The 23,827-nt window shown below is 25.8% G+C and overlaps 1 protein-coding gene across 2 annotated transcripts in view; it reads right to left on the bottom strand.

Moving 5' to 3' along the window:
- The window catches only part of LOC129971400 (lysosomal alpha-mannosidase-like), a 35,419-nt gene that overhangs the window by 2,943 nt on the left and 8,649 nt on the right, over window positions 1-23,827 (bottom strand). Inside the window, exons 8-23 of one of the 2 annotated variants that reach the window (XM_056085137.1) lie at window positions 22,325-22,441; window positions 21,180-21,383; window positions 20,737-20,794; window positions 18,074-18,113; window positions 17,777-17,846; window positions 16,522-16,644; window positions 14,077-14,193; window positions 11,895-12,021; window positions 10,170-10,243; window positions 8,278-8,496; window positions 6,897-7,015; window positions 4,748-4,849; window positions 3,622-3,709; window positions 3,383-3,469; window positions 1,136-1,372; window positions 44-193 (exon numbers count right to left, since the gene is read on the bottom strand). In XM_056085137.1, the coding sequence (XP_055941112.1) occupies window positions 44-193; window positions 1,136-1,372; window positions 3,383-3,469; window positions 3,622-3,709; window positions 4,748-4,849; window positions 6,897-7,015; window positions 8,278-8,496; window positions 10,170-10,243; window positions 11,895-12,021; window positions 14,077-14,193; window positions 16,522-16,644; window positions 17,777-17,846; window positions 18,074-18,113; window positions 20,737-20,794; window positions 21,180-21,383; window positions 22,325-22,441 (1,932 nt within the window). Of the gene's footprint in view, window positions 1-43; window positions 194-1,135; window positions 1,373-3,382; window positions 3,470-3,621; window positions 3,710-4,747; window positions 4,850-6,896; window positions 7,016-8,277; window positions 8,497-10,169; window positions 10,244-11,894; window positions 12,022-14,076; window positions 14,194-16,521; window positions 16,645-17,776; window positions 17,847-18,073; window positions 18,114-20,736; window positions 20,795-21,179; window positions 21,384-22,324; window positions 22,442-22,497; window positions 22,615-23,827 lie in introns of both variants that reach the window. The other variant, XM_056085136.1, reaches the window with a different exon arrangement.

Below are 23,827 nucleotides of genomic sequence, written 5' to 3'. Positions count from 1 at the left end.
CTAGCAAAATTAAATCAAAAAGAAAACAATGAAGAGATATTACCTTAAGAGAGACATCAACAGCTAAACTTAAAGTACTATCTTCATTAAATTCATACATGTGTTCCAGACGTATTAATACTGTGCCTCTCTTCCAAGGTTCCAGTGTTAAGAGATGCACATTGGGTGGTAGAGTAGTCTTCAGTCCTGGAGACTAGAAAAAATTGCAGACAATTTTATCAATTCAATGCGCATAAAGAAAAAGCTAAAATATCTATTACATTTTTATAAGACACAATATGCTTTATTTATTTTAATGCTGATGTTTAATCACATATAATACTTTTAAATTTAATTGAATTCTAACAATTATTATTAAAAACCTTTCTGATTATTTTTTCTGAAAAAAAGTATTCAATGCAATATTGACTTGTATGAGTGGCTGAGTTTCGTTTCACGTTTTTGACTTGGAAAAACTTAAATAGGATATTAGATGCAATGGTTTATAAAACTTTCAAATGTTCAACAGTAGAACTCATAGGAGTTAAAAGTAAAGTCTTTCAATCCGTAGCACTAAAGAGGTAAAAAAAAAAAAGAAGTTTTAAGAATATAATAATTTGAGAGTATGCCTTTCAGAATATGGAAAACAGAATAATGCAAGTAAAGAAGAAATAAAAAAAAAATGAAGAAAACATCTGATTAAAGCAATTAGAGGAAAAATTCGATTATTCGAGTTAATGTGGACCACATTCACTTTGGATAAACGAAAACTCGATTAACAGACAACATTTTAAATCAATTACTTTTTTTTCCTCAATAAATTTTTCAAGAGATTGCTTACTTAAAGTTATAAAAATTAACTTTCATAACTCCTTTATTAATCATAAAACTTTTTATAAGATAAATCGTGAATATTTTATGTATATTTAATATATTAAACAATTTTTTATTTATTATTTAAATTCTTATCACCTAGCATATTATAACACCAGGTCTAAATAAAGCTGAGACTTTAGGTTACATCTCATCAGATATTAATATTTCAGACTGTGCAAATCTCAACTAGAGAGAAAGTTGGTAGAAAAACGTAGAAAATATTTGAAGATAAAACCAAATTTGACAACAACAACAAACAAACAGAAAAAAAAACACTCACAAATACATTAAAAGATTTGAAGTAATCTGTCTCCGATGAATTGTATGATGCAAAACTTAACTGAGGTTGCATAAACAGCTTCTGTGCAAGAGGCCTGTGCTTAGATGCTGCTTTACTTATGTTGCTTACAATCAAGAAATGGGAACCAGTGATCACCAAGCCACGGCCACTGATGCCCGTTTCATTCAAGGGTTCACCCACTCCAAAAGCATCGTCATGCAATAAACGTCTATGAATCTGTAAATATACTCAAAATATTTAATTAACAGTATATCACAAAATATTCCTTACTAAATGCATGACATTATACACTTTAGTCTGTGTATACACGATGTCCACTCTAACTGTGAGCTGATTCAAACAGCTGATTTCAAAACCATAAGAGATAGAAATAGATTGGTAAAATGTTTTAAATAATAAAAAGAATTATATTTATTTTTATTTGTGTGAATAAAACTTCAGCTAAAAAAAATTACAAAATCTACTTTGGCCTCATTTCTATCAATCTTATTCAGTAAAATTATATATATATTTTTTCTGATTTACTAACATTCTAAATAAAAAGGTTCTCATGTGATTAAAATTGGCTCTGTTATAAAGCTTTGAGTATCATTATTTTGCATCAAGGAAGCTTTATGTATTTAATTATGTATCTCCCTCAAAACAGCCTTTAAAATGCAAAATAATTACATTCAAAGTTTCCTATGTTGGTAAATTTTAGTCTAAAAAGAATAAAATACTTTTTTAATTTAATTAATTAAAGTTTAGAATATTTTATTAAATATGACAAATAGCATTAAAAGACTGTATACAAATTTTAATTCTGTAATTTTTTCAACAATATATTCATCAATTCAAATAACAAAATATTAATTCTTCATATCATTTAGAGCATTTTTCCAAGTTAAAGTATATGCTTATATCTAAAGGTTTAAAAATTAATTACATGATTCAAGAAAATAATATGAATGTATATTATGTACAATTTTAATGATAGCTACAAAATAAAATAGTAGACAATTATTAAAAGGCACATATTAAAAGAATTCAAAAGTTCAATCAAATGTAATAAATGAAATACTTGTTCAATTTTTTTTCATTCTACTAAAATTGGTAAATATTTCAGTTTAAAACCAAATTTAAAAAATGATCAACAAACAATCAAGATATATAAAAATATAATATTAACTTAAATATTTGTAATATTAACTTTAACATTTATAAGTTTGCTTTGAATTGTATCGTTATCATCAATTATTGATATATTTATCAATAAATTCAGCAGACTCTTAATAATCTGTCTCCTCAGAGTTACAATAAGGTAAAAGAGGAATGTTAAAAAAGTTAACAGCATGCAAATGTCAGCATCCTTGGTGCAATATAAACAATAGGTTCAGCTCAGATTCTGCAATGCTTGTCACATATATAGGATGGTTATAAAATGAATTTCCCTGTATGGAGATATCTGTAGAAAAGCTAATAAATGAAATGAAATTTCATATGCAGATTGCAAAAGACATTAACTCTGCAAAAAAAAAAAAAAAAAAAAAAAAGAAAGTGAGGGCAGTCTAAATTTGCACATAAATGTATTTCTGTAATATTAACTTAATGTGATTGGTGAATAATAAGTATGAAAAGAATATAACATGCAAATCTTTTGGAATTCTGTAATCTAAAAGATAAAGCTATTTATTCACGCTAAAGCTATTTATTATATTTTAAAAGATAAAGCTATTTTATTATTTAAATTTTGTTAGATTATTATATAAATCAAACAATTTTATTTATCATTAAATTAATTAATTACGATTTCTTGTTCTTATTCAGTGTTCTGATTTTTGGGACAGTGATTAATTATTTTCTTTTACCTTCAAAAAGATTTCAAAAGGAAAAATATTTTAGACATTTTATAATATTTGCATACCAGATACTGCTGTTCTAAACATGTAAAAGAAGGAAGAAAAATTTCATTTGGCATTCCATTAAAAAGACTAGGCAATTTCAAATCCTGTATATATTATCAGAGTAATCACAAATTTAAATATAATGAACACAAATTGAAAATATTGCCAGAAAACAATGTATTTTCGGAATGTCTTAAAAAGAATTGTACACTATATTTTACCATTCAAAAAACACACAGAGATATTCTATCTAATATATTGGTTATTTAAAAGAAATGAATTGGGTTAAAAGATATATAACAAAAAAATGGTCCAATTAATTTTCTAAATTAAAAGTACTAACCATAAGTTCCACAGAACCATCTTTTATGCTTGATCCACCTTGAGACCTATCGTTTAGTACAGTAAGTTGCAACTTTTGTTTCCTGTCCTGGAATATAAATAATTTCCAACCTTCTATTTTTATTTAATATTTAAGTCATATATTTTAATATATAACAGCATTAAAACTGATAGAAGATGCATCAATAAATTCAATAATAATTAAAGGTGATTTTTTTAAGATGAAACAAAAATGAATACCCGAATGTAGATTCTGCTGTTCACTGGATAATAGTTTCCAGACACAGGTTCAGTGACATTTAATTTCCAAGTTGGGCGATAATTTCTCCTATAATAAGAAATTTCTCCTATATAAAGGTATTCTAAATCACATTTTTAGAGAGAAAAATCAACAAATTCAGTATTCAAGTAAATATGAATGAACTACTTTTCAAAGACACTTTTCTGATTATAACCAAATTCATTGTTTAGTTGAGAGTTTACAGTTAAAATTTTAATTGATGTTATCCTCTTTCTAACATAACAACTTGTTTCTATGCAGATGGAGAATTAAATGTGCTATAAATAGCAACATAGATTATATTATCATTACACTGCAAACCTTTTATTGCAAGGCATAATATTGATGTGCAGCTTCTGTTGCTCCCAAACGTTCACTTAAGAAAATTTATTATCATAACCAGTATTATTTATAAAGATATAAGAAGTTTAAATATTTCATAGCAGTAACTATATAATTATAACTAACACTGCAATGTTATCAGCTTGAAATGTTTATAAGCTTTTGATGCAGATATTTTATAAAAATAATACCTTACATTTAAAACTTATGTAAATATATTTTTAAAATTATTTTAGAGTTTAACATACCATCTTGTATGCAAAATATTAACTTCAAAAATTTAATCATTTAATATAAAGTTTTAATGAGAGAAAAATCATATGCATAAACTGTCCAGAATATATGTTCTTGATGACAGGGAAGGGGGAAAAAAATGCACTCTGATATAAAAACCTTAAAGAAAATAATGATAAAATTGATCCATACTTGAAAGATAGACACTTAATGAATTCTTCAATTGCTTCTTTTCTCTTTGAATCAGAAAGCATATGTCATGTTATTTGTCAAAGAATAAAAATAATTATTTATTTATAAAGTGTCATTCTAAAATATTTCTGGAAATAATTGATATGCAATGACAAAAAAAAAAATCTATTTGATAACAGTATTATTATAAAAATAGTTAGTTCTTTCCTCCCTCAATATCGCCTCTTATTTGGAAAAAAAAAATTTCCAGCAAAGCTTATCCCATTCCAAAAGCACACATGCATTTTTAATCTTAGTTAAATGCTTTAAACTGCTTACTTTCTAAGTAATATTTCTCTGCCATTGGAATCTGTGAAAAAAATTCCCTCACTCTTCAAGTCTGTATCAAATCTGGTAATTATTTCTTTTCCAACTTCGTCACTAAAAAATTGAACAGATTATTTTTAAAAAATTCAAATTACATAACATTATCATCAGATAATAAAAGTCCATCATGCATTAAAAATTTATAATATTGTAATAAAAGAATCATTGCTTTATCAAATAATTACTCATTAATTTAGCTAGCAAAAAAAAAAAAAAGAAAAGAAAGAAAGAAAGATTCATATCAATAACATTCTTAATAATCAATTATTTAAGTAATGTCACTTTTAATATATGAGATCTTTTTAAAGAAATAAACATAAAGAGTATTGATACAAAAATCTATGATAAACTTATGATTTAACATGAAATTATGGCTTAACACATTGATTGCTATATCACCCATATTCAAGCAACAGCAAAAGTTCTCATTCAGAGTAGAATTTGATGCAAGTAGAAGATGCTTCTATTTAGTTTATATTTCCTTGTTTACCAAGTGAATCGCCTGTGATGCACAACTACTATCTAATTAGATATTCTTTTCTCTACTACAATTAAGAAATAGCAAAGAAGTAAGCATCTTATTACATAGTGATCGAAATCATAAACATGAAGCATGGCAGCAAATGTGTTAAAGAAACTTTCAAAATATTCAAATCAATGGTACAGACACAACAACAACAACAACAACAAAAAAACCCATTGAAATCTTGATACCAAAAATATTAAAGTATGAAGTTTTGATTGTATACCAAGAGTGTCAAATTAACACTTGGTATTTCTTCATTGCTACCATTTTTTATTTTTTTAAGATTGCAAAGGATATTTTGTTTATAGTGACTATTTTCAAAATTGACGTGAGCCAAATGTCAGTAATTGTTGACCTGACAAGAGATTTATTTTCTTTCACAGAGATAATAATTGATAAGTAATTTGAAATATAGAATTAATTTCACATTTTAACTTTCAAGTGTTTTCAAATATCCATAAATTCAGACATTCCAACTTCGTTGAATTTTGCCTTAAAATTTGAAGATTAATACGATTGGATCTCAATTACTTCCACTTACCATACAAACCTGTTAATGCTTTTATATCTATGGACACTTTTTTTTTTCAAAAATTCAGAATCTTGAAAAATTAAGTTGCAAAATTTTTTCTTATTTTTTAATATACTATATACTTATTATTATACTATATTTATATATGTGTTTGTTGAAAATTGTAAAGCCAATTTATTAAAGGCTGATAAGATAAATTTTTGTTATCTCAACCTGTAATCAAATCTAAAACAAAATTCCAAATAATGCCAGAATGCAACTTTAGGTTTCTGTGCAGATTATTTTCAGCTTATTTAGGGCTATATTTACATAATAAAATGATAATGTTTATAAGCTGTTATACTATCTATAAATCATATATGTGACATACATGGTGACAAAACCTTTCAAAACACTCTACACATCAGACTGCAGGACATAGAGCTCCCAAATTTCGAATGTAAATATTTTGTAGACAATAAGCATTCGCTAAGCAAATATAACCAATTCTTAATTAAAAATTAATGAATTTTTAATATATTTCTGTCCCAAAATTTTGGACCATGATATGCTGCAGGAAAACTATATCATTCGACATATTATATACCTTTATGTGACACCAGCCTAATTCCTTTATTATTTTTTTCTGATTTTTAAAACATTTAAATATATTTTACAATAATATAATTGCTTTACAATAATAATAATTGCTTTAGTTACTTGATTTGTATCCTCGCACATTGTGATAAAATAAAATGCATTTTTCATTTACATATCATTGCTGCTGTATCATTAAGAACAAATTTGATAAATAAAATCAACTCTGAAACATTATTAAATTCTGGAGTTCCAGAATAGATGTTCAAATATCCTTTAAATTTTTTAGCTCTAGTGTTTCTTTTATACTGAATTTATTGAAATATAGATGCAGAGTGCACAAAGAATCAGAAATTCAGAAGATTAAAAATATGCACAATAAATTAGAATTCATTTTAAAATATAGCATGAATAAGAGAAAGTTCATATTAAAATTAAAAATTTCAACTAAGAATTGCACAACTCACTCAACAGGTATGGGACCAACAATCCATCTAAATTCAACATTTTCAGAATTTTCATATAGTCGAATAACTTGACTTAACCATGGATTGAATACTTGATGAATTTCTTGAACCAGGGAGCCCTTAAAACCAATATGAATATTTAGAAACATTCAAACAATTCTTTTTATTCTTATTTATATTATTCTTATAATATTTATCATTCTTTTTATTATTATTTATAGTATTCTCATTTATTTGTGGGCAAGAAAGTGAATCAAATTTTAATTTTAAAATAATAGAAAATCAATTAACAGATGGCAACATATAAATCTTCTTCTATTCAGCTAAAAATTCTGAATTGAACTGAAATTCTTCAGTTACTGAATTCAGTAAAATTCAACTTTCAAATGTATGTAAAGCAGATCTCCCAGTTTTCCATTCATTCATTCATATTTCTATCATTTTATTCTTGGAATAATATAGGTAATAATTTTAAATCTTCTAAACATATAAACTATTAGAGCTTTAGATGAAGAAGTGGAGCACGGGGTTACCAAGAATTTTTAAGGAAAAAAACACAATTTATGAAAAATCTACTGAGAACCAATGAAACTTTGAAAATATAATACTATAAGAAAATTATTTTTGTGTAGTAATGTTTTCTGAAAAATTACAACAAAAAAATACAAAAATCAAAATGTTATTTAAAAATATGCCTAGGAGTAAGTTTTGTCCACTATCTTTACTAATTTTATTACTTGAAACATGATATTCATATTTCTATTACAGAGCAATAAATTCTTAAGTCAGCTTCAGGTGTTTCATGAATACTTATACGATATTAAATAAACAAAACATTTAATTTAAAAAAAAATACAAACTGAAATATTAGTGCATCAGATCACTTTGAAATATTAATAACTTTTTTATCCATCTCTTAAGTGCTAAAGTAACACTACTTGACAATGGCCATTCAAATTTAAAAATATTTTAGTTTAAAAGATTTATTCTTTCTTTCCAATGGATTGAATTGAATAATTTATCATGAGTTAATATGCAGGTTATTCAACACCTAAAATATTATTTACTGATATTATATCTTTCAATAACCCCATTTAAGTGAATAAGTGTAATGATGATTAGAAAATAGAAATCAATTGAGAATACCACAATAAAATAAAATATATTAAAACATAATAAATTAATAAACATAATATTTAAAATATAATGTCACTAATAATGTATAAACAAATATACAAAAAAAACACTCCTTCCTTATAAAAAAAGAAAAAGATAAATGAATATCATGAAAGCCATGTTTCCAAAGATTTCCAAACAGTCAATTAACTCCGCAACACATTTCATCAACCCAACCCATAGGAACAAATTTTATAGTACTTACATTTACAAAAGTCACAGTGACATTGTTTCCTAAATCTATGGGTTCTGTGCCATTTGGTCGGAAGATATAAGCACCAGATGCTCTTTTTTCAAAATTCGAATTGTCACCATTCATTCCTTTATACCAGTAGAATGATTGATTAACTGTTAGATTAGTACCATCGGTTAACTGAATTTGTTTTAATAATCCAGACTTGTTATCCACATAAACAGATAAAAACTAGAAGAAGGAAAAAAAAAAATTGTGAGTGCAATTTATTGTTATTGATAATTATTAATATAGACAGAATAACAAGTAAAACTTAATTTTGTCGCAGTAAAAAATTAACTTCAGAAATATCATTTCAGTCCCATTAGGGTAAATATAAAGTTTTATAATACAAATTGAATTAAATGATTCTTTCCTATGAATGAGGATGTAAAAAATAATTTTAAAAAATCCACATAAAATAAAAGGAAAAAAATTAGGATTATTACAGTTTTTGAAACTTCAAATCATTAGGATCAAAAAATGAATTGAATGTGCGAATAATTTGAAATGAGTTGAATTAAATAAATTAACATTTTAATTTTCAAATGAATTTCTGTTTGAATAACGATATATCAGGGATAAGAATTTTGACATTTTTTGATAACAGAATTTTGCATGGCAATTAAACCGATTGTTACAGATCATTTTCATATATAATAAAACAGTATAGTTCAGAAATTTCTCATCCTAGTTAAAAAACTGAAAATATATTTTTCAAATTCTGTTATGATAACAAAAAAGTACAGGCCAGGAATCAGAAACCTATTTCTCATAATTAGCCCTTTTAGAATTATAGTAACGAAAATAGAACTTACAAAGCAAAGTAGAAATCTGAATTAAGAAGTACTCATATTGAAAATCAAACTTACAATGTTTTCTATTTTTAATTTTTTAAATTTATTTTACCTTTATTAAAAGCTACTATAAAAATATACAACACAATTCAATTAATTAATATCAATTTTACAATAATTATATTAAAACATAATCACTAAAGAAAAAATAACTTACTATGAAAATTCTTTAAATTATCTTCTAAAAAATCTTCGCTTAAATCATTAACTTTTTTTTTTTGTCAAACTATATGGCACTATTTCATAATAGATTGCACTTTTATGAATAATAAAATTAATATATATACTTGAAAAAATGTAAAATTTGGAGATCAATTTATTTTTATCATCAAAACAAAGAACATAGAGCTAAATAATAATTATGAGCACAAGCATTATAAAATATTGTAGAGCCATTTTTTTCTTAAATTTTATATTTTATTTTGTTATGCATATTTTGCTTACTAACTTCAAAAGAACTGCAAGTTGAGGATCCTTAATAAGGGAATTTATTTATTGTAAATGCAGGTGTTTTGAATTGAATTTTAAATTACAATAGTAGAGTTTAACTTTCAAATAATAATAGTTAATCTTAAGCATAACTTTTGCAATACATTCACATCCCTAAGATTTTCTATCATAAAAATATTAAAGCATAATTCGTTAGTGAAAATATTTTTTTTAAAAGGATGAGAAATCTAAGAAACTGAAAATTTTAATAACTTTAAATTTTAATTACAAAGAGAATTAGTTTCAAATAGAAATGATATTAATCATAGTTAAAAATAAAAATTTTCTTTTAAGTTTTTTCAATTAAGGTAAAAGAAAAAGAATATTACAAAAATGCCAGAATTTAAAATATCTTGCTAGAAAGCAAAATCACATAAATATATAACTAAAAACCAATGCTTCTAATAATATACATTTAAAATACATAAATGTTTAAAGAAGCAAGTAATTAATTACAGCACTGTTACAACAGTTCTTTCACTAGCTTGACTTTTAAAATAATAAGAAACAAATACTTACTTTATTCTTTAAAATCCAGTCACCTTCGGCCTTTTGTTTGATTGCACTGGCTTGTTTATTTTTAGTAGATTGAGCTAAAAAAAAAAAAAACATTTATAATAAACTTTGCACCTACATTAAATACAACTTTATCCTGCATTTACATTCCCATCATATATATATATATAATATTGCTGAACCACCCTCTTAGATTTCCTAAGATCACAATATTCAAAATCTTCAAGTTTGTATTTATGAAACTGAAATATTCCTGTTTTTTCACCAAGCAATTTGGGTAGAAAAATTTTCATGGTAAAATGGCATTATATTTCAGCAGTCATATGAGGTCATAAAGGAAATAGAAACCATTTAGTTAAACAAAATAAAAAACACAATAATTATTGGAAAAAGTAATTCTATTATGTACTTGAAGCTTCCTTCACTTCTTTACATAATCACCTACTACATTTAAACATTTGTCATATTTGGTCATGAACTTCAGAATTCCCATGTCATACTCTTCTTCTACTAATTCATTAAGCTATGTAATCACTGCATTCAAACAAAAGATTTGGCAAGTTTCATGCTAAAAGGCACTATGATTAATGCAAATTCTTGATGCGAGACTCTAAGAAAACTGTGAAGAGTCATGCAAAACAAGATGTGATAAATGCTTTCTAAAGGATTTGTGCTTCTTCTTGAATGCTGATGTAAATCAAGAATCATTGATCAATTCGGATGGAAAATTTTGGTGATTCATCTTACAGTCCAGACCTTGCTCATAGTGAATCCCATCTTTTTCCAAAACTGGAAGAGCTTTTGGACAGTATAAGTTTTGAAAGAGGAGTATGCAGTGATTATCCGCCTTAATAAACTGGTAACAAAAGAGATAATAGAAAGGCATAAGAATTTTGAAGCTCATAGCCAGACACGACAAATGTTTCAATGTCGGGCTAAGTAAAGCAGCGAAGGAAGCTTTGGGTTTATAACAAAATCGTTTTTTTCTAATAAATATTTTTTCATCTGATATATATATATACAAAATAAAAAAATACTATATGAGGATTATCCAGAAAAAAAATTGTACATATTTTCTGGATAATCTCATATTAATTTTAAAATATGCATAAAGAGGAGGGGGGGGGGGGGATATTTTCCAAAATCTTCATGGACTTGAAAGATAAACTGAGAACATAAGAGATAAAAGGTGCAAACACAGATACATTTTTGGACGTTATATTTTGGTAGGATATAATAATTGTGTTTTTTGTCTGGAATATATATTTATTTATACTGTAAATGAATACTAATTATTAAAATTTAAATGTTTAATGAAGAGAAAGAACATTTATTGTATTTAACGTTATTTTACACTTATATTCTGAAATATAACAAAATTCAAAAATTAATTAATTAATTAAATAATATTTTAATGACTTTTTTTCCCAGTCAGTGACTAGGCAAAATTACAGAGTAATATTAACAAGTCATTCATGATGAAGAATTATTTGAGAAAAGTACTAAAAATAAGAACAAAATATCTTAAAATATTAATAATGTGCATTTGCTAAATGTTTAAATTCTTTTTTGTTAATTATTTTTACAAATGCAAATGGTCTCCCACCATTGCTATTCTTCGATCCCTTGGAAAGTATAAAAATGAGGCAACACTGCATGTAATTAACATCAAAAGCTTATCTGTAATTAAACATGACAATGAAATAAATCTGACAAAATGTGACTTACATGTGGAATTTCTCATCAAATATGTTGCATGACCAAGGGCTGGTAATTTCGCTAGAAAAACTATCTCTGCTTGAGCTTTAGAGTTTCTACCAGGAATTTTATACACTGGTGATGGTAATGGAACAATCTATAAGTAAAGATATGTAAAATTATCATAAAATTTAAAAAGTAATGTTAATAACAGTTTTTTTTATAAATTAAATTTTTTTAAATACGTTGAGGGATAGATTTTTAAAAAAGTTTATTTATGAATAATGTGCAGAAATTTTTATACTGCCTTTGAAGGATGAAATCTTAATAACAAATATGCAAGAAACAGGAATACTTGGAAAAGAATGTACCATTTCAGTAGATAACATTAAACCAGTTGGTAATTGATTAATGGATATATTTAATAATTTATAAATGCTCCTAGTAACCACACAATAATATATAAAATCCTCTTTTTCTTCTTCTCATTAATGCTTTAGCATGTCATATATAGTTCTTATTATGATTAACATGTCCTAAAAGATAAAAATTCATACTGTTTATTTACAATCCTGCCATTTTGTTACACATTGTTATATATGGGGAAAACATTACAACCAAAACTGTTTTTAAAAACTGATTTCAAAAACTTATAAAATTAAAGGTAATGAAAAAAAAATCAACAAACAAATAAAATTGGTACTGCTGATTTTTTTTTTTTTAATTTCAGAGTAATATAAAAATATTTTGAACAATAATGTATTCCAAACTCATTGCAGAAAAATATTACAGTTTCAATTTATTTTTATTTAATTAAAAATCAAATTAAAATTTTGAAAATTCCTTTTTTAATAAGTACATCCTGCTAAAAAAAAATAGCAACATGCCAAACTACTTTAGAGAGCGTCTTCATGAATTTTGCATGCTTCATAGCATACGATACAGTTAATAACTAAGAAATAACACCTAGCCCATAAACATTATTATATTAAATACCTAGGAGATTGTATGCATAAAACGATTGGCATAGAAACAATGATTTTTATTGTATGAAAGATAATTTTATAGACCAATTCACAAACAAAATTGAGGTAACAGCAAGAAGGTATTTGCATCCCTAGATATGGCAGTCCTTTAAAAAGTTTTTGCATAAATTTGGAAAAACAATTTAATTTGATATAAATTTTTAATCAGAATACTCTCTAACAAAAAATTTTAAATTACAAGTATTATTTGAATGAAAAGAAATTCCTTTACTTCAGATTAATTGGACATTCTCAGACAACTTATGTCAATAATTGTTTCCTATTAAAATAAATTAATATAAACTTATTGGTCGATATTCTCCTTTTTTTATTGTTGTTATTCCTTTTTTTTTTTTTTTTTTTTTTTAAGAATTGCATTTTTGCTAATGAATAATATGGAACCATAAATGGAAAATGACATGTGTTTGTTATTTTTATATACTTGATTTATTTAAAGCTACTGAAAACTAAATACCAATATAAATTATTTAGTCTCAAATGTTGTAAAAGTACTGAATAATTTCAAGATTCACAAATTAACCAATAAATGAAAAATAAAACTCCAAAAAAAGAAGCAGATTAACAATCTCTGACTTCAGCTCCCACCAAAATTGTTTAATTAATAAGCTAGACATTAATTAAGACACTTCATAATAAGAAATATTTCAAAAGTTTATTATACGCTAAAACTAATTTTAAACATATATTATAATTAGAACAAAACAACCTAAGAACTATAAAAAATGTTCAATGTAAAATTAATGAAACATCAAAATTATTTCACCCAAAAAAGAAGCAAAGGGGAATGAAAAAAAAAAAAAAATGTTGATTTCAAATGAAACGCAAAAGGAAGAATATTAACAAATATTTTAAAAGAGGTAACAACACAGTGATAATAAATAGAAAATGAAGATTTTATTATTAATTGGGAGTATTAAGAATATATTGGTATTCTTAATATGGAATATAATTTGGGCTAGTACATTGGATTACACAATACGTTCATTATACCAGCAACAGAGCTAGCTATAAAAATACTATAAATTCATTATTTCATAAATTTTTTTCAATAAAATTATTTAAAAAACAATAAACAATAATTTAAATTCTCACCAATCTTTTTTTTTTTCACAAAATTTCTAAACAATAATAAAATGTGAAAAATTTAGCAGAAGCTAAAATATTACCTGAGCATCCACAGAATTTCCATTATAATCTACCACTTTGTATGCTTTCCCAGATACTGGTACACGGATATAATTTGTTACATTCCAAGCAAGAGGATTATAAATATTTATGGCAACCTAAAATAAACATATTAAAGGAATTAAACAAAATAATAAAATAGTATAAACTATTTGCATTAACATTTTATGATGATTATAGTGAAAATATGATAAGCAAGTAGAAAACCGGAAAGCAATTTTTCAGCATAATTTTTATATGTTCAGCCTCTGGGCAACATACTACACATTTTAATTACATTTGCTAAATGAAGTACCTCTTTTTTATTAATTTTATCTACAAAATGGATCTAAATGCATTCAATCATTACTATAAACTATAAAAAGTTTTAATGTTAAAACAAAAGGCCAGATATTTAGTTAGGCCTCTTTTTGCTATAAATAGAAAACTACCATTCCTTGGTTTGTTTTAATATATCATAGTTTTAGCTTTTTTTAAATATGCTGATAATGATTCCATAATACGTACACAACTAATCTCGCACTTTAACATGCTTCTGTATATGCCAGTAATCATGCAACTAATAGTTTTGGCAAAATATCCTATTAATGTTTTTCTATTACAAAGCATTGCTAGAGAAATGTAACCAGATTAATCTAAATATTTTTTTGAATAGTTTATACATCTTCGGAGTAGAGTTTAGCCTTTTGCTTTTTGAAACCTAACTGAAAATATATTCATTCATGTCTGTATGTAAATTTTTCTAAAATTCTATAAAGAAAATTGTATCTAAGGCTCATTCTATGGGGCATTAAATCTTGTTTTAGTTACATAAAAAAAAGTGCAGCTATTTTCCTTTAAGCTCAGATAATGTGCTTTTTAAGTTATTCAATAAACTGGCTAACTGTAGAATCGAAGAGAAGCAAAATTATTATTAAACATTAAGACTAACTGCAGATCATACATATAATGAAAAATAACTCCCCAAACAAATAACAACTACAATATTGCCATAGCTGAATCAGAAAACAATCATAATTTTAACTGAGAATAAAAAGAATAAAACTGAATAGACACTGAAGAATAAAAAAAGCAATCATATTCTAAATAAACTGTAAGAATATGGGGGGAAGGAGATCTGGAAAGAAGGAAAAATTCTCCAAGACCTGGATACAAGAGGTGTATGCCAAACCATAATTAAAAAAAAACGTAACATATTTTTCTGACTTTGAAGAATACTTTATCTTTAATCGTGACATATGGGACCAAACAATAATTGAAATATTTTTAACCTGATTTTATTTGAATATAGTCATTATATTAATTAAAACTATAATATGTGGTTATAAATTAAATTTTGGCAACAATGGATGGCATGACCAAGTAAGCAAAAGTGAAACTTTCATTCATTAATTAGTCATTACAATCATATCACATGCAAGAGGTGCCACCATGCCAATACTTTGCTTTAGGGCAGCCCTGGACTTAACCCCTGATGTTTTACTACATTATAAATTATATATAATGAAAAAGATTTTATTTTAAATTATAATGAAAAAAAATCTCAATTATGGTAACTCATACTGTGAGCAATACAAAGAAACTAGCAGTTATTTCTTCATCTTTCTAAGCTATTTTTTTTTATCCTCTTCAAAGAATTGTAATCAATTTTACTTCCTAAATAACAAATAATTATTAACTGCATGATAATAATTAACTTCTCGATGCATAAAAAAATGTTTTTTTGTTACAATTTATATTTAAGATTGTATTAATATAATGCACTACTCATGTTTAATAATTAGACATAAAATAAATAAAGCATCAAACAAAGCAGAATATGGATACTTTACAGCAATCCATCACTGAAGTTACATTTTCATACTGAATACAATACATACAATAAATCATGTAATAAAGGACAGCCATCAAAAATTAAAAGCATATTTTCTATTATGATATAATTTTTTTTCTGTTTTTATTTTAGAGATTTTATTTAAGAACCTCACAAATTTGTTCAATATTTGCAAGTAGGTATTATAAATTTTTGTTTCCAAAAAGTATATAAATATATGTGTGCATGAGAGATTTTAAAATGTTAACAAATGGCTCAGAGCAAATCATTAATTTTATCCTATATGAGTCTCCTTATGACTGGAAAGACTTTTGAGATCAAAGCATAGATAATCAAATAAATATTAATAACAATATAATCAAATAAAGTATTAATTGTTGATAAATGACAATAATAATAACTTAATGTATTCATAATTAATTTTAATTATATGTTTTAAATCAAGATAGTTTCCTTAATTTGCTTTTAATAATAGTAAGTACAACTAAATAGATGCATATGATGTAAACATTCTTGCAGTTCAGTTTAGAGTGGGAAGAAAGTTTAAAAAGTGATGATTATAATATAAAGAAATAATAATTCAAATACTAACCGGTGAATCTGTTTCAGTATTGGAGCACTGACTTATATTCAAATAGTTGCAGAAATATTGCTTTAATGGTGATGCAGATTTATTTTTAGGTAACAATTTTTCATATGCTTCATTAACAATATCCTGGAATTGGAGTAAAAAAATTGAATAACATTAAAGGCATAAATCAATTTAAAAAATGTGTAACGAATATTTATTCAAGTAGATAGAGTAACACATACAAACACACATTAAACAATATACAAAGAAGAGAGAAAATTCAAATAAAAATATAACAATAAGTAAAAATTGATAGAAAGCTGAAGCAAAGGGGAAAAAAATGTTTAAACATATGAACAGGAGAAAAAATAAAAAACTCAGTCTGTATGAATGCATAAAAAGTTGCTATTCAAGGACTACTATAGAAGTAAATTATTAATCAAAAAGGAAGGTGGAAATAAAATGTGTAACAAAAGATGAAACAAGGTGATCAACATATTAATTGCTCATAAGGATATAAAATCAATGTGAACCAGAAAAGGAATAAATTTTTGGCAAATAGTATTGAACAATTAAGTGAAGATATATTGTCTTCAACCCAAATGCTATAACAGACCAAAGTAAAAAGGTAGAAAAAGTAATATAAAATTGAGATGAATATAAATAATTTAAATTATCCAATCTCTCTTTTATTAACTGGTGATAAAACAATTGTTATTTCATAAATAGTTACAAAATAATAAAAATAAATGATAAAAATAAATTTTATCAGGCATGGCAATTTATAAAAAATGCAAAAATAAAAACATTATCATTAAAAACATCAAAACATCAATTAAAAAAATCTAATAAATTAGAAATTTAATAAACTTAAGCTTTAAGCCATGAAATACTTGTTTTTAATGTTTTAAGTTAAAAAGGAAATTTTATTTAATTAATTTTATTCCTAATTAACAATAATGGAATTTTAAAAATTTAAAATAAAAAATGTCATACTACCATTTATAACGGTTAGCTAAACTAAAATATGGGATTTTTTTTTTGTTTCTTTTAATCTAAAAAGCAATGTAATAAATAAATAAAAAAGAAAGAATTCATAAAGTTATAAGCACCATGGGAAAAATTATACATTTCTCTTTCAGTCATTTTTAATAAAAATATTTTAATGTATGAATACAAAACAAATTGAAACAATCAGAAACAATACACATCCTTTTCAGTGACAGTTCTATTAGTTATAATGACGACTGAGTAATTTTAGAACAGTAATACTTACATGGCACGATTCAATAGCAGCTGCTAGAGTCTCATAATAATCATTTGTAACATGTTGCTTTGCTGTACCACTAAAATGGATTTCAAAAGAAAAGGATTTTTGTTAAATTAATGGAAGAATTTTTCAAAAAGGCAACGTAAAAGATATATTTAACAAAATGAAAAAATGTTTAATTAATGAATAAAATGTTTATTAGTTTTCACATTATAATAAGACATTTTTATCATATAACCATCAATCTACACAAATATATACATGAGGATAAAGGCAGATAAAAAACAAAAGAAAATATCTTACGTTATTGCATCATGATGTTGCATTATACCCATGGCTTTCTCTAAAATAAGACAGAAATATTTTATTTTCAATGAAATATTTGAAAGCACAAATTAAAAAAACAGCACCAAAATCTATTTCTGTTGAAAAAATTGTAATACAACATTTCGTAGTAATTATTTTTATTAAAGGAAAGATAAGTCAGGATAATAGAAATTTATTTCAACGTGTTAGATCTGTGATTTGTTTTTGATTAATTTTTTGGCTTCTGGGTCCAAAATTAAAAGTAGTTTTTGTCTATCATGTCAATTTTTGAAGCTACAGGGTATCTCCTTTTATTCCAAAAGACATACAAAATGTGAACATAAAAGGAAACCAGATATACTGTTTATAAAGAATAGTTTCATTCATATAAAGTTTATATATAGTTTCTGTGAGTTATATTGTGTTCATACAAATAGTAGAGTTTTTTTTTTCTCCCAAACATTATGTATATTAAAATTTAAAAAAAAAAATGCTTTTAGGTTTTTCTGGAGTATTCAATCAGTAAATATTCTCATTTGATGCTCCAATTATAGTCAATCATCATTTGTACATCCAATCTATCTTGATGCTGTTCCTGTATTGCCTTCAAATCTTGGTGAAATCACATACACCATGCTTGTCACTGGCACCATCAAGATTTTTCAAGACTGCAAAATGACTATAAAAAAAGTGTAGTTTGATACTCATGTGGCATCCAAACTCTTCAAAAAACGTTGGTGAATTTTGGTATCATTCTGTGCTTGTGTATTTCCATGAAAATATTTGACAAGCCAAATAATATTCTTTTCAAACTCTGTCATTGTTCTGATGAAATGTTCATCTTTAATAAACTGCAGAATCTATGGGCTATCAAACATACTTGCTTTTACCTTTTCAAATGATAGGCTAAAAAATGATGAAATGAGATACTTGAAATAGTCTTTGCAAGTGGGCAAAGTTTAAAAAATTGTTTCATGAGACTCACTTTTACAAGCAAAAGAGGGAAATATAATGTTCTTTCTTTCAATTAAAGGCTAATGCAAAATGTTTGGATCACCAGGTTTCAGGCCAGTTCTTAATGGCACCTAATACTTCTCACAAGCTTTGCTGTCCCACATATTAGAAAAAAACAAAAAAACAAACAGGGATACCAAAAAAGAAGCAGACTATTTTAAGGTTAACATAAATGATCCATTGGTGCATTTAATATTGCAATAAATCAACATATTTTTTTTTTTACATCTTCATATACTTCACACAAACAAACTGAACAGCATATTAGGTTAGAATAGGGTGCAACAAATAAATTTTCATTGTGGAAAGGGCATATTTCAAGCTATTGGTAAACAATTGCACTATGACTGAAATTCCAAATTCTTCCATTAAGTCATATGCATATAAATCATGCATCATGTACAACTTCACCATCACTTTGAAAGTATTGCAGAAACACATTCCTCTTGAGTGAAAGAAGATAACTTAGATATCTTGTTCAAATACCTTATGAACAGAATCATTTTCATTTTTAATATCTTCATCATTGGGATCACTTTGATCTTCATCAGATTTGTATTTCTGTATATCCAAAGATGCTTTCAACAGAATGAGGCACAGAATATATAGTCGATAGTAAACAAGGGATACTCCATTTTATATTTCTCTTTCTTGTTATATCTTGACATGTTGACTATACAAAAATAATAATCACTAAAACAATCTTTTTTTTTTCCCCCTAATTATAGGAAAACCAAATTGAAATTTATCCTGTGTTCTTTTTGTCTATATATGTAAACGACACATCCCTAGCACACTTTATAAGTGGCCCATGATTTAGCTTGATCACCAATGTTTGTTTTAAAATAGGCAAAAAAGGTTTGCCTGACAAATGTGTTTTGACTGGGGATGGTAAAACTACTACATACATACAAAACAAATTGAGGTTGTTTAAGCACTTATGATGTGAACGATCACAGACAAATATGAGAAAAGTTCATCATATCAAAATAAAATAAAAACTATTAATCCTGTATACCAATAAGAATTCCCTGTTGGAATGTATTTTACAATATCAAAACAACACAAAACATCACACTACAGTATCTCAGGTGTAATTGAACTCGTTTAGACAGTCTTAGCAGGTCGGTGGTCTCCTAAGCATCATTCACCCAGGGTCAGTAAACAAAGGTTCATATCAGCTAGTATGAGAACAATAATGCTTTCCAGAATCTGCACCCAATTCCACAGAGAGTGGTCACGTTCACATGAAATATACAGAAAAAAAATGTGGTAGTAGAGAACTAACTTCAATGATGAAACAGCTCCAAATCAAACTTAACAGAAATTCTGATACAAATTGTTCCCCATGAATTAACTCAAATATTAAAACAATAAGTAAACCAAAATCCCTTTGAAAACAAAAATTAGCATAAATATCTTCCTGAAAAAAATAATTTACAAATCACAATTTCTTTTTCAAATTAATGAGAATACAATATTATCAGGAAAATGACATAATTCATAAAATTTGAAATACTAAATGCTTATCATACAAGATAACACACTAACTGATAAAAAAGTGCTTATGCACTTATGCTTAGAGCAATTTGCACAATAAATATGAAAAAAATATTAAAAAATCATAACAAATAAATTAAACTTACTTAAGAAATCTAATGTTATCTCTTCGATATCTGTTCTAGTAGTCAATTGTTTACAAACCTAAAATTTGTAGGAGGGGAAAAAAAGAGAGAGAGAGGAAGAATTCAAATTTTTTTTATCAAAAATTATCCATAAGAAATGAATACTTTTAAGTTATATAAAAATAAAATGAAAAGATTGATTATGACTTTTAAAAAAATGTAATAAAAAATTATTAGTTAAATTTAAATATTTCTTAAAAACTAAAGTACATAACAATCCTATTTAACCCAAAATATGACAAAAAATTCATACATATGTTAAAAATAATCCAAAATTATTACAGAAGAAATCGCACAAAATAAATTTTGCAATGAAAAATTAAATAAATTTCCATAAAAATTAAAGATATACAAATACATAATTTTAATGATGAACTAATAAAAAAACAACTAATTTAACAAACCTGCAATTTATTATTTCCAAAACGCTCATATCCTTTAAGTGATGGTCTGCTTGTGAAATATCCTGTCCAGTAAGCATGTGGATCATTTGCATAGGGCATAAAATCATCATATTTGGCAGTCCAGGTTCGATTGGCCTGATTCAGCGCTTGCAGATAACAGGAAGGAGTAGAATAAAATACATTCACTCGGCTACCATTAGTTTGCTATAAAATGTATGAAAAATATATTTAATGATTTCATTCATTTTTATGAGAATAAGAATCTATTACAGCTTGGCTCTGAGGAGTTGACATATGAAATACTACAGATCACGGAGAAATAAAACGGTTAAAATAAATATGGCTGATTTCAGTTTGGTGTATTTTTTTTCTTTCTCATTAACATTGCTGACAAATTTGGTGTTGAGAAGGAACAAATCAACGGTAACTGGAAAATTTTATTTCAAGCCCCTTTCCTAAATTATCAAAAGAGAATTGAATGATATCATCTAATTCTTACATCATATTTTCCAATTTAACAGACCAAGCTAAATTATTTTAAGGAGCTATAAGCTCAAGTGATTCACATTAAAAAAATTAATATTTTTATAATTTTGGCAATTAATTCTTATGCTATCCAACTTAACTATCTGGTTTATCCCATTTTTTCACTTTAAGAAAAATAAAAATTATATAAAAAAAAAAAATCAGTGTTGTGGCTTTTCCCACCTGGTCAACAGTAACATCAAATCAGGGCCATGAGCCGTCCGAATGTCTTTCACAGAGTTACCATTTACTTTAATAAACACACTTTTATGTTCCAATTTCTTTATCTTTTCTATTCTTTTACACTATATCTTAATTGGTTTCTTTTCTTTTAAAATAATTTTTAGAAACATATGAAATCCTTTTCTTGCAAATGAATTATGAATTTATTATACTTAAATACATTTTTAAAATGTCACACTAAATAAATCCTAAATGACTTTGTAAAGGTTATCAAAGCATTTACTTGAAAAGCAAAGAAATTTATTCAAGCACCTTTGTTAGCAAAAGCAGCATTTAAAATGTGCAGTACATAAATAATAATAATAAATAATTTGGCAGTGTTATCATCCCTTTACCATGAGTTATTTTGTAGAACATAATACAAATCTACAACTCACTTTTTTATTGACATGCTTTATAAGCTTATCCAAATTCTTAAACCAGACTGCTGCATTTTGGTATTGGAAGTCTTCTCCCATTGTCATTATTATATGATTAGTTGCATATGATTTGGCCTGTAAATAGTGTAATTAAAATATGAACAAAAGTGCAATAAAATTCTCGAACTCACTTTTGCATTGACATGCTTTATTAGCTTATCCAAATTCTTAAACCAAGTTGCTGCGCTTTGGTAATTGAAGTCATTCCCCATTGTCATTACTATATGATTTGTTGCATATGATTTGGCCTGTAAATAAATTTTTAAATGCATAAAAAGGCACAATAATTAAGCATAGAAAAAGTGAATAATAATAATTACAGAGAGGTTCTTCAAAAATGGGCATTTTATCAAAAAATATTACTCTTAATTTTACTTTTTTAATTATAGCTATTACTGAAAAAAAATCTCTGCAACATGCAATTTTCAAATAATTAGGTAGAAAACAACGTCATACAACTGATGCTTAGATTCACAATTACACATTTGGAGCCTTTCTCAAAAGTTTGGTTCCACTTTTTCAGTTTTATCTCAGTTGATCTCATAGAGGACTCTTTAGCAGTTCCAGTATGCGAGGCTTATCTTCATACATAAAGGATTTTAGCTTAACTTAAAAGTAGTACACAACCAAGCAGACTTCTATATATCATGCACATGGGAAATTTTCTAATCATTGACAAAGAATTAATAATAATAGAAATCCTAGCCATATGAACTGAGGTCCAATTTATTAAAAATATACATCCTGCAAACTGAAATATTTTTTTAAATTCTCGCTTGAAATAGTTTTTAACAAAGTTAAGGGTGGCAACTATCCATTGTTTATTATGTTAATTTAAATTTGTTAACGAAAAATAGATAAAAAAAACTTAAAAAATCTAGAATGATCTAATTCTACACTAAGAATATTAGAGGCTATTACACAAGCAGGCCATATTAAGGATAAATGCATAATTAGTTTTGTTTGCTTGTACAATAGTTTCCAGCTTAATTCATGAAGATCCTTCAAATATTTAATATCTGCAATTTTCTTTATTGATTAAATCACTTAGAGGGAACTAAGCTTCAATGCTTATGATGATAGTTAAAAATTAACAGTTTAACTTCAAGCATATTATCAGTCATTTGAATGGTTTCAAAGTATTATGATTTTTCCTTTACAGCCAATTACTTATTATCCATCTGACAAAAGAAAGATAACATTTTCATAAAATGATCCTCGGTATGTTCCAAAGTATGTAACTTAGCTGAACAACTGGATTTCAGATGTTATTTCAGTCCTTCTATCTACAGTCTGCATACAATGATATATGCTCTGATGAGAAAAGGTCGAATGATTTTACAATCATTAATAAACCTTTCATTACAGTGCAGATTTCTATCAGAATTATAATAAGGGACTTGTTTTTTTAGAGTCAAAAAAGCACAGTTTTAAATAATTGAGCATTATTGTTATCTGTTT

Source organism: Argiope bruennichi, chromosome 6 (genome assembly GCF_947563725.1).
Source record: "Argiope bruennichi chromosome 6, qqArgBrue1.1, whole genome shotgun sequence".
NCBI classification, from domain to species: Eukaryota; Metazoa; Arthropoda; class Arachnida; order Araneae; family Araneidae; genus Argiope; species Argiope bruennichi.
This window is presented reverse-complemented; position numbering and strand designations above follow the sequence as displayed.